Below are 17500 nucleotides of genomic sequence, written 5' to 3'. Positions count from 1 at the left end.
AGGCTGTATACAAGGAGTACCAGTACTGAGTCAATGTGCATGGGTGCGAGGTAGTGGAGGTGACTGAGTTAATATGTACAGTACCAGTCAAAAGTTTGGACACACCTACTCATTCAAGGGTTTTTCTTTATTTTTACTATTTTCTACATTGTAGAATAATAGTGAAGACATCAAAACTTTGAAATAACAAATATGGAATTATGTGTTAACCCAAAAAAATTTAAACAAATCTTTTTTTAGATTTTTAAATTCTTCAAAGTAGCCACCCTTTGCCTTGATGACAGCTTTGCACTCTAGACGAAAACCTGGTTCAGTCTTGTTTCCACCAGACCCTGGGATATGAATCCTCCTTTCAGCAGGACAATAACTTAAAACACAAGGCCAAATCTACAATGGCATTGCTTACCAAGAAAACAATTAATATTCTAGAGTGGCCGAGTTACAGTTTCGACTTAAATCAACTTGAAAATCTATAGCAAGACCTGAAAATGGTTGCCTAGCAATGATCAACAAACATTTTGAAGAATTTTGAATTTTGAAAAGAATAATGGGCAAATGTTGTACAATCCAGGTGTGGAAAGCTCTTAGAGACTTACCCAGAAAGACTCACAGCTGTAATCACTACCAAAGGTGCTTCTACAGTGAATTAACTCAGGGGTGTGAATACTTATGAAAATTATATATTTCTTTATTCCATTTTCAATATATTTGCTAAATTTTCTAAAAACATGTTTTCACTTTGTCATTATGGAGAATTGTGTGTAGATGGGGTGAAAACAATTACTTTTAATCCATTTTGATTTCAGGATTACTCAACAAAATGTTGAATAAGTCAAGGTGTATGAATACTTTCTGAAGGCAGTGTTGGTAAGCAAACAACAACAACAACCACAACTAGAACAATAACAACAGCAACACCAACATTGGCCTGCCCCCATATGATTTATGGACCTCGGAGTTGAAATTGAAAGTGTACCTCTGCAATTGCTACTGGACCCTTCACAAAGGGCTACAGCCATTGACCACTGTATAGTATATAGTATATATGTATAGTATATACAGGACCCTTCATACAGGTTAACTTACATTGTTTGTCTTGTGCCATTGCAACCTACTATGTCACATTTTTTTAAACAATTGTGTCTTAGTCACACAGTGTTTACCCATTTGTCTAGTCAATGAACACCTCAATTTGGTGTACAAAAGATTAACAAACGATTAAACAATCTTAAGGTTGAATACAATGCGTTACAAGTGTGTGTGTGTGTGTGTGTGTGTGTGTGTTCACAGGTCCATTACCTGTTTGTGAGCATGGTCATAAGAGTTAATGTGGTTGTCAAACTCCTGATGCTTGTAGTACTGCTTGTCACACAGATCACAGTAGAAGTTGGCCTTCAGGTCCTCCAAGGCCTTGGCCATGGTCGTCGTCCTCTCCTTCTCCGCGTAGTCCTGGAATAAACAACAAGGACAACACCACCTCTGTCAGGGAGGGAATCTAACTTATATCTCAACTCAAATCAAATCAAAGCGTATTGGTCACATACACATGGTTAGCAGATGTTTATGCGAGTGTATCGAAACGCTTAAAGAATTAGATTCCCTCTCTGACACTGAGTTGAGATAGAATTAGAACACCTCTCTGTCACTGAGTTCAGATGGAATTAGATTCCCTCTCTGACACTGAGTTGAGATAGAATTAGAACACCTCTCTGTCACTGAGTTGAGATAGAATTAGATTCCCTCTCTGACACTGAGTTGAGATAGAATTAGAACACCTCTCTGTCACTGAGTTGAGATAGAATTAGATTCCCTCTCTGACACTGACATTGAATTATATCTCAGCTCAGTGAAAGAGAGGGAATCTAATTCTATCTCAGCTCAGTGACAGAGAGGGATTATAATTCTATCTCAGCTCAGTGACAGAGAGGGAATCTCATTCTATCTCAGCTCAGTGACAGAGAGGGAATCTAATTATATCTCAGCTCAGTGACAGAGAGGGAATCTAATTCTATCTCAGCTCAGTGACAGAGAGGGATTATAATTCTATCTCACCTCAGTGTCAGAGGGAATCTAATTATATCTCAGCTCAGTGTCAGAGGGATTCTAATTCTATCTCAGCTCAGTGACAGATACGAGGTCTAATTCTATCTCAGCTCAGTGTCAGAGGGAATCTAATTCTATCTCAGCTCAGTGACAGATAAGAGGTCTAATTCTATCTCAGCTCAGTGTCAGAGGGAATCTAATTCTATCTCAGCTCAGTGACAGATAAGAGGTCTAATTATATCTCTGCTCAGTGTCAGAGGGAATCTAATTCTATCTCAGCTCAGTGAAGATAAGGAATCTAATTCTATCTCAGCTCAGTGTCAGAGGGATTCTAATTCTATCTCAGCTCAGTGAAAGATAAGAGGTCTAATTTAATCTCAGCTCAGCAAAACTGGTTGAAATTAAATCCTTACAAGTGGATAAAAAACAGTAGATTATAATAATGACTTTATACTCTATGGCAGTGATGTCCCTATAGAATACATTATACTGTATGGCAGTGATGTCCCTATAGAATACATTATACTCTATGGCAGTGATGTCCCTATAGAATACATTATACTCTATGGCAGTGATGTCCCTATGGAATACATTATACTGTATGGCAGTGATGTCCCTATATAATACATTGTACTCTATGGCAGTGATTTCCCTATAGAATACATTATACTGTATGGCAGTGATGTCCCTATATAATACATTATACTCTATGGCAGTGATGTCCCTATAGAATACATTATACTCTATGGCAGTGATGTCCCTATAGAATACATTATACTGTGTGGCAGTGATGTCCCTATAGAATACATTATGCTGTATGGCAGTGATGTCCCTATAGAATACATTATACTGTATGGCAGTGATTTCCCTATAGAATACATTATACTGTATGGCAGTGATGTCCCTATATAATACATTATACTGTGTGGCAGTGATGTCCCTATAGAATACATTATACTGTATGGCAGTGATGTCCCTATATAATACATTATACTCTATGGCAGTGATTTCCCTACAGAATACATTATACTGTATTGCAGTGATGTCCCTATAGAATACATTATACTGTATGGCAGTGATGTCCCTATATAATACATTATACTCTATGGCAGTGATTTCCCTATATAATACATTATACTGTATGGCAGTGATGTCCCTATAGAATACATTATACTCTATGGCAGTGATGTCCCTATAGAATACATTATACTCTATGGCAGTGATGTCCCTATAGAATACATTATACTGTGTGGCAGTGATGTCCCTATAGAATACATTATACTCTATGGCAGTGATGTCCCTATAGAATACATTATACTGCATGGCAGGGATGTCCCTATAGAATACATTATACTGCATGGCTGGGATGTCCCTATAGAATACATTATACTGCATGGCAGGGATGTCCCTATAGAATACATTATACTGTGTGGCAGTGATGTCCCTATAGAATACATTATACTGTGTGGCAGTGATGTCCCTATAGAATACATTATACTCTATGGCAGTGATGTCCCTATAGAATACATTATACTGCATGGCAGGGATGTCCCTATAGAATACATTATACTGCATGGCAGGGATGTCCCTATAGAATACATTATACTGTGTGGCAGTGATGTCCCTATAGAATACATTATACTCTATGGCAGTGATTTCCCTATATAATACATTATACTGTGTGGCAGTGATGTCCCTATAGAATACATTATACTCTATGGCAGTGATGTCCCTATATAATACATTATACTGTGTGGCAGTGATGTCCCTATAGAATACATTAATCTATATATGAATACACCACAATAGTGTTGCTACTGTGTGCGTGTCCGTGCTTGGTGTTGACCGGGGTTTTCTGACACCGTTATCCTAAGCTATACCAGAGTCAGTTAGAAACAGATGACTCTACAGGGGGGTATACTATTTACCCTCAGATTTTAATAACAGACACGTTGTTCACGTCCTCTTGATTGCAATGCATCATTTGCAAAGTGGGATGTTTTGTAGTACGTGTAGCGCCTGTTAATATAATGCTCCTTGAAAACCCCAATTCATCTGATTCACCTGGATCCCAATTTTCTCCTTTTTTGATTTTTGGTATTGAATATTGATTTTCAGCAAAACGGAGATGAGGGTAGTTTCACTGGGAGGGGGGCAGATCATATTTGAAATCTAATTTATTCAAAGGTGGCAATCTGCAGTTGTTACATCTATATTTGGACTTATAAATAATGATATGTACCCATTGATTCTTGAAGAATATAACCTATAGATAAATGCCTTATGAGCTTAGTTCAATTGTGGCACCGCATCACAAACCCAAAATAGACGCTTGTTTCACCTTGTTTGTAAACAAGGTCAATTTAAACAAACCATGGTCAAAAGTATAACGTTGATATCATGGCTGGCCAATCCTTGCATCCATATCTCTGTCTATGATTATTATTATTATTATAGAGTAGCTACATTTCATCCAGGTTCGGTCCCTGAGATTATTACCAAAGCAGTGGCTGGGATTACAGTTTGTTATTGTTTCAATTTGCGGATTGCCACTTTAATACATAGGATATCTGGAAACTTGTACATTCAAAGCTCTGTTGGATGAAGAGATGTATTAAAACTTCCAATTCCCCAAAGGTGTCCCGTTCAAACATCCCAGAGGCCAGAGAAGAAGATAGTAACATCATTCAAGCTTTGAATCTATTTACACTATAACTCGTCCTTTAGTGCCGACATGAAAACCACAATGAAGCCCTGGATAGATCCTCCTGAAAGGCGAAATCACACCGTCAACAAATATAAAAGTAAGAGCCCCAAAAAATACCCAGCGGACAATAGACCTTTTTTTTACTCATGATTTTATTTTCTGAAACGTAATTCAATGGTTGCATTTTTACACAGGTATAAGATTAGACTTCAAACAGCTATAGTTGAACCCTGAGACGAACTTTCATCGATGTTTAAAAACGCTATATAGTGCACTACTTTTGAACTGAGCCTTAACTGAGGGGCGGCAGGGTAACCTAGTGGTTAGAGCGTTGGACTAGTAACCGGAAGGTTACAAGTTCAAATCCCCCGAGCTGACAAGGTACAAATCTGTCGGTTTGCCACCTGAACAGGCAGTTAATCCACTGTTCCTAGGCTGTCATAGAAAATAATAATTTGTTCTTAGCTGACTTGCCTAGTTAAATAAAAGGTAAAATAAATAAATCAAATTAAAATGTATTCCTATATGGTGAATAGGGTGCCATATCAGACACACACTTGTTCAGGTTAAACCCTCTGCTTTTAAAATATTGAGTCATCTGTCCATTGGTACATATCTGAACTGAAGAGGCTTAGTGGTTCTATACCCGTCAATCAGTTCAGGAGGCTTAGTGGTTATTTTTTCCTCAATGAGTGCAGGACGCAAAGTGGCTCAAATTGCTGTCCAATAATATTGTCATTAATGGGGAGAGAACCCACTCAGGCCATTGTGTGGGGTCAGTCCCGACATGGACCTCACCACTTAACGCTGATATCACAGTCCATTACAGACCCAGAGAGGTGTAACAGTGTGTGTGTGTGTGTGCGTGTGCCTGTGCGTGTGTCTGTGTCTGTACGTGTGCGTGTGTGTGCCTGTGCCTGTGCCTGTACGTGTGTGTGTGTCTGTGTCTGTGCGTGTGCGTGTGTCTGTGCGTGTCTGTGCGTGTGCGTGTGTCTGTGTCTGTACGTGTGCGTGTGTGTGCCTGTGCCTGTGCCTGTGCCTGTGCCTGTGCCTGTGTGTGTGTGTGTGTCTGTGCGTGTGCGTGTGCGTGTGCGTGCGTGTGTGCGTGTGTGTGTGTGTGTGCGTGCCTGTTGTCAAGTGTTCAGATGAGCTGTGGAAAATGCCTTCTGTGGCTAAATATTATAGACTAAAACAAGTGATTCTAATTGAAACCAGTAGCAAGCAACACACTTCAACATCAACACAATTCATTATCAGCCCATGCTGAGGTATACTGTGAATCTATAAACCGAACAATTGGTCTTCATACACAGGTGGAAATAAATGTTGAATGGAAAAAGCAATGCATCGAAGGTATTCGTAACAAGTAACCCTGGATATATGTATATACATACAAATATGTGTTGATTTGTTAGGTTAGGACTGGCCTGTATCAATGCTTCATTAGAATGGTGGATCCAGGCCGCTTTGGGCTCTATATAGTTTAATGATCACATATGCAATCGTATCTTACTCTCAAGAGCTCTAATTAATTAAAATAAAAAAGTTTATATGTAAGATCAGAGAAATTAGTGGGGAAAGATAATTTTATGAAAAGATAATTTTATGAAGTTTATGCGAGTTCGAAAAAGGGAAGACATCAGTAAATCTCTAACGTGGATGTATTAACCTCAATATACTGTACCTTTCAAACACATGGGGGGCGGGGGGCGGCGGCGGGGGGGGGGGGGGGACAGAGCTTAGGCAATTAAACAACAACAAAACATGGCGCAGAGGAAGTGGTGTGAAGCTGTGAAGTCATTTACACTGCAGATAGATCCATTCACCGTTAGTGAACCAAGGCTCGGTGGGGTGCTGGGAGAGAAGCTAACCGTCTGAGCCGCTGTGCCACAGCTCTCCCCCCTTTCTCCCTCTCCTACACCTCCCCTCCACCCAGTCACTCTGCCGAGCCAGACCTCTACCCCTCTAAACCACCGAGACACGGTCCCCCCCCTTTCCACCATCCCCTTCCACCAGACACTAAATTACAAAACACAGGGGGTCTGGACTCTCAAGGGTATTCAGGCTACTTTTGTAGCAGGAAAGGAGAACGTAGCTACACAGAACATAAACTGGACAAAAATATGATCGTAAAATGTAAAGTTTTGGCCCCATGTTTCATGAGATTAAATCAAAGATCCCAGAAATGTTTGAATAAACACAAAAAGCGTATTTCTCTCAAATGTTGTGGACAAACATCCCTGTTAGTGAGCACTTTGCCAAGATAATCCACCTGACAGGTGTGGCACATCAAGAAGCTGATCAATACACAGGTGCACCTTGTGTTGGGGACAATAAAAGGACACTCTAAAATGTGCCGTTTTGTCACTCAACACAATGCCGCAGATGTCTCAAGTTTTGAGGGAGTGTGCAATTGGCGTGCCGACTGTAGGACTGCCCACTAGAGCCGTTGCCGGAGAATGTAACTCACAACTACAGAACATTTGTAACCACCAGGACCTCCACCTCCGAATTCTTCACCTGCGGGATCATCTGAGCTGTTGAAACCGACTCGAGTCGCTTATCTGCTCTTCGTCCTCGCCAGGGTCTTGACCTGACTGCATTTTGGCATCATAACCGACTTCAGTGGACAAATGCTCTCCTTCGATGGCCACTGGCATGCTGGATAAGAGTGCTCTTCATGGATGAGTCCCAGCTTTAACTGTACCGGGCAGATGGCAGACAATGTGTATGGCGTTGTGTCAGCGAGCGGTTTGCTGACGTCAACGTTGTGAACAGAGTGCCCCATGGTGGAGGTGGGGTTGTGGTATGGGCAGGCTTAAGCTACAGACAACGAACACACTTGCATTTTATCAATGGCAATATGAATGCACAGAGATACCGTGACGAGATCCTGAGGCCCATTGTCGTGCCATTCATCCTCCTCCATCACCTCACGTTTCAGCATGATAATTCACGGCCCCATGTCGCAAGGATCTGTACACAATTCCTAGAAGCTGAAAATGTCCCAGATCTTCCATGGCCTGCATACTCACCAGACATGACACACATTGAGCATGTGTGGGATGCTCTGGATCAACGTGTATGACAACGTGCAACTTCGCACAGCCAGTGAAGAGGAGTGGGACAACACTCCACAGGTCGCAATCAACAGCCTGATCAACTCTATGTGAAGGAGATGTGTTGTGCTGCATGAGGCAAACGGTGGGTCACACCAGATACTGACTGGTTTTCTGATCCACGACTCTACCTTTATTTTTTTTAAAGGTATCTGTGACCAACAGATGCATATCTGTATTCTCAGTCATGTGAAAACAATGAGATCAGGTTCTAATGAATTTATTTCAATTGACTGATTTCGTTATATGAACTGTAACAACTAAAATTGTTGTATTGTTGCATTTACACTTTTGTTCAGTGTAGAAACATCCACCACAGTTGTCTGGTTTGTTCAGTGTAGAAACATCCACCACAGTCATCTGGTTTGTTCAGTGTAGAAACATCCACCACAGTCATCTGGTTTGTTCAGTGTAGAAACATCCACCACAGTCGTCTGGTTTGTTCAGTGTAGAAACATCCACCACAGTCGTCTGGTTTGTTCAGTGTAGAAACATCCACCACAGTCATCTGGTTTGTTCAGTGTAGAAACATCCACCACAGTCGTCTGGTTTGTTCAGTGTAGAAACATCCACCACAGTCGTCTGGTTTGTTCAGTGTAGAAACATCCACCACAGTCATCTAGTATGTTCAGTGTAGAAACATCCACCACAGTCATCTAGTATGTTCAGTGTAGAAACATCCACCACAGTCATCTAGTATGTTCAGTGTAGAAACATCCACCACAGTCATCTGGTTTGTTCAGTGTAGAAACATCCACCACAGTCGTCTGGTATGTTCAGTGTAGAAACATCCACCACAGTCATCTGGTAGCCAATCTATTCACACGTTCTCTGCAGCGAGAAAAAAACACATAGCTATGCTACAGTTGTCTGGTTAGCAACACTAGGCTAGGCTAACCAACATCACATGATTTTCCCTCTGCACAGGCTAATGCTAATACACAGCTTTGTCCCATTGCAGAGCGCTATAACTAACCCAAAGGTTTCTCCCTTTGTAGAGGCTAACGCTAATACACAGGTTTGACCCTTTGCAGAGCGCTATAGCTAACCCATTGTTTTCTCCCTCTGAAGAGGCTAATGCTAATACAAACGTTCGACCCTTTGTAGAGGGCTATAGCTAACCTATAGTTTTCTCCCTCTGCAGAGGCTAATGCTAATACAAAGGTTTGTCTCTTTGCAGAGCGCTATAGCTAACCCATATGTTTCTCCCACTGCAGCTCTGAGGCTAACCCACAGGACAATGCACAGCTCCAGCCCAGCCTCTCTCTCGCCCTCTGAGAGAAGTGTATTATTATCAATCACGGTGACTGTGTTATTCCCCTGGGCTAGGAGTACAGAGAGGTCCCGAGCATGGACTATTAGACTGCAATGACACGTAATCTCACTGTTTAACCCCATCTCATTGACTAAAGCTGAGGCCAAGTGAAAATGAAAATGTTTAAGTGAACCGTTTTTATGAGGGGAAACCTTTTAGCTGATTTTCTTTAATTTTAGAACATCAAAGATGTTTATGAAGCAGACGTCCCTCACTCTCTTTTTACCCATCCCTCACTCTCCTTTTACCCATCCCTCACTCTCCTTTTACCCATCCCTCACTCTCCTTTTACCCATCCCTCACTCTCCTTTTACCCATCCCTCACTCTCCTTTTACCCATCCCTCACTCTCCTTTTACCCATCCCTCACTCTCCTTTTACCCTTCCCTCACTCTCCTTGTACCCATCCCTCACTCTCCTTTTACCCATCCCTCACTCTCATTTTACCCATCCCTCACTCTCCTTTTACCCATCCCTCACTCTCCTTTTACCCATCCCTCACTTTCCTTTTACCCATCCCTCACTCTCCTTTTACCCATCCCTCACTCTCCTTTTACCCATCCCTCACTCTCCTTTTACCCATCCCTCACTCTCCTTTTACCATCCCTCACTCTCCTTTTACTCATCCCTCACTCTCCTTTTACCCATCCCTCACTCTCCTTTTACCATCCCTCACTCTCCTTTTACCCATCCCTCACTCTCCTTTTACCCATCCCTCACTCTCCTTTTACCCATCCCTCACTCTCCTTTTACCATCCCTCACTCTCCTTTTACCCATCCCTCACTCTCCTTTTACCCATCCCTCACTCTCCTTTCATGCCTTCCCTCACTCTCCTTTTACCCTTCCCTCACTCTCCTTTTACCCATCCCTCACTCTCCTTTTACCATCCCTCACTCTCCTTTTACCCATCCCTCACTCTCCTTTCATGCCTTCCCTCACTCTCCTTTTACCCATCCCTCACTCTCCTTTCATGCCTTCCCTCACTCTCCTTTTACCCATCCCTCACTCTCCTTTTACCCATCCCTCACTCTCCTTTTACCCATCCCTCACTCTCCTTTTACCCATCCCTCACTCTCCTTTTACCCAACGTCTTTATGTCTTTATTAAAACACATCTCCAAACAGAAGTGGCACGCATGGCCTGTAGACTGGAGCTGTACAGCTAACACTGTAGCAAGAATACACTAAACAGGAAACCACTCTGCTGAAACGTGAAGGATCAACCTAGCTCTTACAGGAAGTAGGCCTACTTGGGAGTACGATAACACTATAGTTGCGCCTATATCAATCAATCAAATTCAATCAAATTTATTTTATATAGCCCTTCGTACATCAGCTGATATCTCAAAGTGCTGTACAGAAACCCAGCCTAAAACCCCAAACAGCAAGCAATGCAGGTGAAGAAGCACGGTGGCTAGGAAAAACTCCCTAGAAAGGCCAAAACCTAGGAAGAAACCTAGAGAGGAACCAGGCTATGTGGGGTGGCCAGTCCTCTTCTGGCTGTGCCGGGTGGAGATTATAACAAAACATGGTCAAGATGTTCAAATGTTCATAAATGACCAGCATGGTCGAATAATAATAAGGCAGAATAGTTGAAACTGGAGCAGCAGCACAGTCAGGTGGACTGGGGACAGCAAGGAGTCATCATGTCAGGTATTCCTGGGGCATGGTCCTAGGGCTCAGGTCCTCCGAGAGAGAGAAAGAAAGAGAGAATTAGAGAGAGCATATGTGGGATGGCCAGTCCTCTTCTGGCTGTGCCGGGTGGAGATTATAACAGAACATGGCCAAGATGTTCAAATGTTCTATACATTGATATACATTGATATACTATACATTGATCGTCACTCACATCTCTTCACTGATTGTGACGGGTAACCTCATCGCAACAGACGAGACAGACGGTATAGATCTGCTTTCAAAATCCATCTGTGTTTCGATTGATGTTGCTCCACAAAAAGGGGGGTGGGGGGGTGGGGGGGGGGGGGGGGCGGAATAAAAATATAATTGATCCTAAGAAGCCAGAGGTCGACAACCATGAGCCATAATATTGTCAAGAACATGAAGTCCTTAAATATTATGAAAACGAATAAAGATCTATATAATTCCCATTTATTCATAATTAATATTTCTAGAGCCCTTCAAAACTACATATTAGAAAATTGAAATGGAATTTCTCTCTAAACTATTATACTTTCAGGGAAACTTGCATAATTTAGCAGGAAATAGATAACTGAAATTATTAGCTTTGCAAATTGTATTCAGAAAATACTATTGTAAATTCATGTATGCTCTCCATCTCTTCGGTAAAAGTGCCCACAGGGTATTGAGTGGAAAACTCCACTTTTAAAACACCTTAAGAGATATTCCATTGCTAATCCACATGTAGACCAGGGAAAAGATCATCGAGGACATCAACCACCCGATCCACGGCCTGTTCACCCCGCTATCATCCAGAAGGACAGGTCCGAACAGATGCATCAAAGGTGGGACCGAGAGACTGAAAAACAGCTTCTATCTCAGGGCCATCAGACTGTTAAATAGCCATCACTAACATAGAATGGCTGCCGCCTACACGGAGACTCAATCACTGGCCACTTTAATAAATGGACCACTAGTCACTTTAAACAATGTCACTTTAAATAATGCCACTTTAATAATGTTTACATATCTTACATTGATCACATCATATGGCTACTGTATTTTATACCATCTATTGCACCTTGCCGCTCGGCCATCGCTCATCCATATATTTATATGTAATAGCACATTAGAGGCTGCTGCCCTGACTTGAAATCACTGGCCACTTTACAAAACGGACCACTAGTCACTTACACACATAGTGTGTACATATTTTACATTACTCGTCTCATATGTGTGTACTGTATGCTATTCTACTGTATCTTAGCCTATGCCACTCTGACATCGCTCGTCCATATATGTATATATTCTTACTTCCATTCCTTTACTTATGTTTGTGTGTATTGGGTATGCGTTGTGATATTGTCAGATAGTACTTATCACTGCACTGTCGGAGCTAGAAACACAAGCATTTCGCTACACACCCGCAATAACATCTGCTAAACACAGGTATAAATAAAAATGTATTAAAATGCCATTTGATTTGAACCTAGAAGAAAGATCTACTTAGTTCCAAGTGTTTTCATTACATATTAAACAGTCTGGTTCCTTTATATTTCCAATAACTTGTGCAGTGATTTTTTTTTTATGTTGACATAAAAAATACAAAAAAAATGGATTCAACCATTACCTGCTGCAATGCATTTCCATGGAACTGTCTTGTGTTGATCACAAACAGCTGAACGTAACGACGTCATACCAAAAAAAGATTCAACATTCCCGAAAAAAAAAAAAAAACTAGTGTCAATTAGGCAAATTGCTCATTAAATAAATTGGTGACAGCCTGTAATACCCTCCCACCTTTTTCATGTCTCAGGTAGCCCGCAAGAGCCAGCATGGGGATGGAATGCCCCAAAAAAATTACTAATATTTCAGTCATAATTCTCATACGCTAACGTATCGCCAAAAGGTCCGTTCCCGTTTCCGTGGGTAAACTTGCACTCCTTGAAGATCTGATATAATTGGATGGTGAAACTTACATGCAGCCAACCGGAGAAGCAATGTGAAGCCATTCAGGCATTCTTGAAAGTCAGGACAATCCTTGTCCTGCAAATATATATATTTTTATTCTTAAATAAGTATATATAGCAAGTAGTAGGCGTTTAAAATGAAATACAGAGTGGAGTTTTATAGTTACGTGACGACATCCCCTGCACCCCGTACTTTCAAAATTATTTGGCAGTCAGTTTCCATCATAATTTGTCGCAAATAAGAACGTTTTACACTTAAATAATGTCACCCCCTGTCAAACAGAGGTGATGTTGATTTTCAGAATATTTCCCCTACGGCTGACGTTTCCAGTGTGTTTTTTTTATTTATTATAATTTTTTTTTTATTAGAATAATCCTGGGTCAATGGAAACCTGCCTAGTGACTCAAAACAGTCTGGGACTTGACTGGTACTGTTATACATTAAATAGCATTTAAAGTCTGGAGTTTCCACAAAGCTCCTTGGATCTGGATCCTCAGAGGCCTATCTGATCTAACTACATCAAGACGTTTCTCATCTGGAGTTACCAGTCATACAGACTGCATAATATGGAAAGTTACGTACTACAACAAACTTGGAAGCTATATTGTTTCCTTGAACAACAAGACCCCTATGGTCAAAGGTTTTAGGACAACTGCTCATTCATTTAACACTTACTACATAACAGTTACTACATAATTCCACATGTGTTATTTCATAGTTTTTATGGCTTCACTATTATTCTACAATGTAGAAAATAGTTAAAAATAAAGAAAAAACAATGAATGAGTTAAAACGTTTGCCCAGTATATAGGGTATTGCAGGTAGAACATTATATACTGAGTCGACATGCTCTTGAACAAATCCTCAAGCGGCGTTTTGCTGTTGCACCTTGGTCTACAGATATAGAATGACACCTTGGGCTACAGATACAAAATAACACCTTGGACTACAGCTACAGAATGACACCTTGGACTACAGCTACAGAATGACACCTTGGACTTCAGATACAGAATGACACCTTGGACTACAGATACAGAATGACACCTTGGACTACAGATACAGAATGACACCTGGGACTACACCTTTAGAATGACACCTTGGACTACAGATACAGAATGACACCTTGGACTACAGATACAGAATGACACCTTGGACTACAGATACAGAATGACACCTTGGACTACAGATACAAAATGACACCTGGGACTACAGATACAGAATGACACCTTGGACTACAGATACAGAATTACACCTGGGACTACACCTTTAGAATGACACCTTGGACTACAGATACAGAATGATCCGCAGCTTTAGATTGACAAACTGGCTGATACTACCTTAATGATGACATGTTATTCCTGACAAAAGGCTGGAAGGGGAAAGGAGCGGTTCGATGCTGAGTTCAACATTTTGGCTGTCACAATTAATTGTACAGCTTCTCCTTCAACGTCGGAGCTGTTGCCTCTAAATTGCTGAGATACAGAGAATCCATCTACAGTTATTGACTGGACACTAGTTGTTCCTTCTAGAGGGCAAGAGAGGAGGTGAAGCACTTGTCTGCTCCTCCTCCACACTGCTGACAATCACTATCAAGCCCTGATTGCAAAACAACCGTTACTTGCTAGAATGTAGCAGGGTGCATTTTACTGGTCTCCTAACTGTGTACATCTACCTCCTAGGAACCCATAGGCCTACGAGCAGTATGTGGTCTGAACTAATATCTCAGTAAAATAAATAAAGTCATTGTAGCGTCTTAGCTTCATCAAGTCATCAATTATTGATTCAAATAATCACTGAACCTCCTTCTGTGCTGCAGAGAGAGACTTAGTAGGCGAGAGATGCAATCAAAAAAGAACTGGTAATTATCATCCTTGGTTTTCCTAGCTGTTGAAGTGTAACGAGATATCCTGGTTTGTTTACATCCTTGATTGCGGTAATAATGGATATCAGGATAATTAGCAATAGATTTTTGTTGAAAAGTCTTCTTTTTTTTACACAGGGAAAACAACAACCTCTCCATGATATAGAGCTTGACATTCATTCAGTGTGACACTAAAAACAGATTTCAAACTGAGCTAAATGGATCTCTGTGCAATCGCTCTGTTCCACTCAAAATGTAAACCTCTGGGTAAACCAACCAAGGAATCTCCAAGAACGTTTAAATCAGTTCTACCAAATTTATATCAGCATTTTAAATGTGCAACTACGGGAAAAAAAACCTCTAGACCACTCCACAAACAGAGACAAGTGCAAAGCTCTCCCTCGCCCTCCATTTGGCAAATCTGACCATCATTCTATCCTGATTCCTGCTTACAAGCAACAACAACAAAAAATAAGCAGGTAGCACCAGTGACTCCGTCTTAAAAAAAAAAGTGATCAGATGAAGCAATACTAAACTGCTGAACTGTTGTGCACCGGTGACTTGGTCAATAAGTAAGTGGTCAGATGAAGCAGATGCTAAACTACAGGACTGTTTTGCAGCACTGACTGGAATACGGTCCGGGATTCCTCTGATGGCATTGAGAAGTACACCACATCAGTGCATCGATGACGTCGTCCCCACAGTGACTGTACGTACATACCCCAACCAAAAGCCATGGATTACAGGAAACATTCGCACTGAGCTAAAGGGTAGAGCTGACGCTTTCAAGGTGAGGGACTCTAATCCGGAAGCTTTCAGAAATCCCGCTATGCTCTCTGACGAACCATCAAACAGGAAAAGAGTCGATACTGGACTAAGGTTGAATCGTACTACACCGGCTCTGACGCATCGGATGTGGCAGGGCTTGCAAAATATTACAAACTACAAGGGGAAGCACAGCCGAGAGCTGCCCAGTGACACAAACATACCAGACAAACTAAATAACTTCTATGCTCGCTTCAAGGCAAGTAACACTGAAACATGAATGAGAGCATCAGCTGTTCCGGACGACAGTGTGATCACGCTCTCCGCAGCCGATGTGAGTAAGACCTAAAAACAAGTCATTCTTCACAAGGCTGCTGGTCCTGACCGATTACCAGGATGTGTACTCCGAGCATGCGCTGACCAACTGGCAGGTGTCTTCACTGACATTTTAAATCTCTCCCTGTCTGAGTCTGTAATACCAACATGTTTCAAGCAGACCACCATTGTCCCTGTGCCCAAGAACATTAAGGTAACCTGCCTAAATTACTACTGACCCGTAGCACTCACATCTGTAGCCATGAAGTGCTTTGAAAGACAGGTCATGGCTCACATCAACACCATTATCCCAGAAACGCTAAACCCACTCCAATTTGAATACCACAGATGATGCAATTTCTATTGCACTCCACACTGCCCTTTCCCACCTGGATAAAAGGAACACCTATGTGAGAATGCTATTGATAGACTACGACTCAAATTGCAACACCATAGTGTTGCATAGCTCATCACTAAGCTAAGGACCCTGGGACTAAACACCTCCCTTTGCAACTGAATCCTGGACTTCCTGACGGGCCGTCCCCAGGTGGTATGGTAGATAATAACACATCCACCATGCTGATCCTCAACACATGGGCCCCTCAGGGGTGCGTGCTCAGTCCCCTCCTGTACTCCCAGTTCACTCATGACTGCACGGCCAGGCACAACTCCAACATGAACATTAAGTTTGCAAATGACACAGTGGTAGGGCTGATCACCGACAACGATGAGACAGCCAATAGGGAGGAGGTCAGAGACCTGACCGTATGGTGCAAGGACAACAACCTCTCCCTCCATGTGATCAAGACAAAGGAGACGATTGTGGACTAGAGGAAAAGGAGGACCTAGCATGCCCCCATTCTCATCGACGGGGCTGTAGTGGAGCAGGTTGAGAGCTTCAAGTTCCTTGGCTTCCGTATCACCAACAAACTAACATGGTCCAAGCACACCAAGACAGTCATGAAGAGGGTACGACGAAACCTAGTTCTCAAAACAGTTCTCTCTGCTACCGCATGGCAAGCAGTACCGGAGTGTCAAGTCTAGGTCCAGGAGGCTTCTAATCAGCTTCTACCGCCATAAGACTCCTGAACATCTAATCAAATTACTACCCAGACTAATTGCAGTGCCACCCCTTCTACACTGCTACTACTCACTGTTATTATCTATGCATATTCAAATCAAATCAAATCAAATCACATTTTATTTGTCACATACACATGGTTAGCAGATGTTAATGCGAGTGTAGCGAAATGCTTGTGCATTTAATAACTCTACCTACATGTACATATTACCTCAATTACCTCAACTAACCGGTGCCCCCCACATTGACTCTGTATCGTTACCCCCTGTATATAGATAGCCTCCACATTGACTCTGTACTGGTACCCCCTGTATATAGCCTCCACATTGACTCTGTACCGGTACCCCCTGTATATAGCCTCCAAATTGACTCTGTACCGGTACCCCCTGTTCATAGCCTCCACATTGACTCTGTACCGGTACCCCCTGTATATAGCCACCACATTGACTCTGTACCGGTACCCCTTGTATATAGCCTCCACATTGACTCTGTACCAGTACCCTCTGTATATAGCCCCACTATTGTTATTTACTGTTACTCTTTAATTATTTGTTATTCTTATCTCTTACTTTTACAATGTATTTTCTTAAAACTGCATTGTTGGTAAAGGGCTTGTAAGTAAGCATTTCACTGTAAGGTCTACTACACCTGTTGTGTTTGGCGCATGTGACAAAAACAATGTGGTT

General features: G+C 41.8%; 1 protein-coding gene across 1 annotated transcript in view; it reads right to left on the bottom strand.

Moving 5' to 3' along the window:
* The window catches only part of LOC110502188 (uncharacterized), a 146226-nt gene that overhangs the window by 23137 nt on the left and 105589 nt on the right, over window positions 1-17500 (bottom strand). Inside the window, exon 2 of the mRNA XM_021580043.3 lies at window positions 1300-1449. Coding sequence (XP_021435718.3) covers window positions 1300-1449 — 150 coding nt within the window. The remainder of the gene's footprint in view (window positions 1-1299; window positions 1450-17500) is intronic.

The sequence above is a fragment of the Oncorhynchus mykiss genome, chromosome 22, assembly GCF_057628025.1.
Source record: "Oncorhynchus mykiss isolate SJ-2025 chromosome 22, ASM5762802v1, whole genome shotgun sequence".
Classification (NCBI taxonomy): Eukaryota; Metazoa; Chordata; class Actinopteri; order Salmoniformes; family Salmonidae; genus Oncorhynchus; species Oncorhynchus mykiss.
The sequence above is the reverse complement of the archived record's forward strand: the minus strand, read 5'-3'. Positions and strand labels throughout refer to the sequence as shown.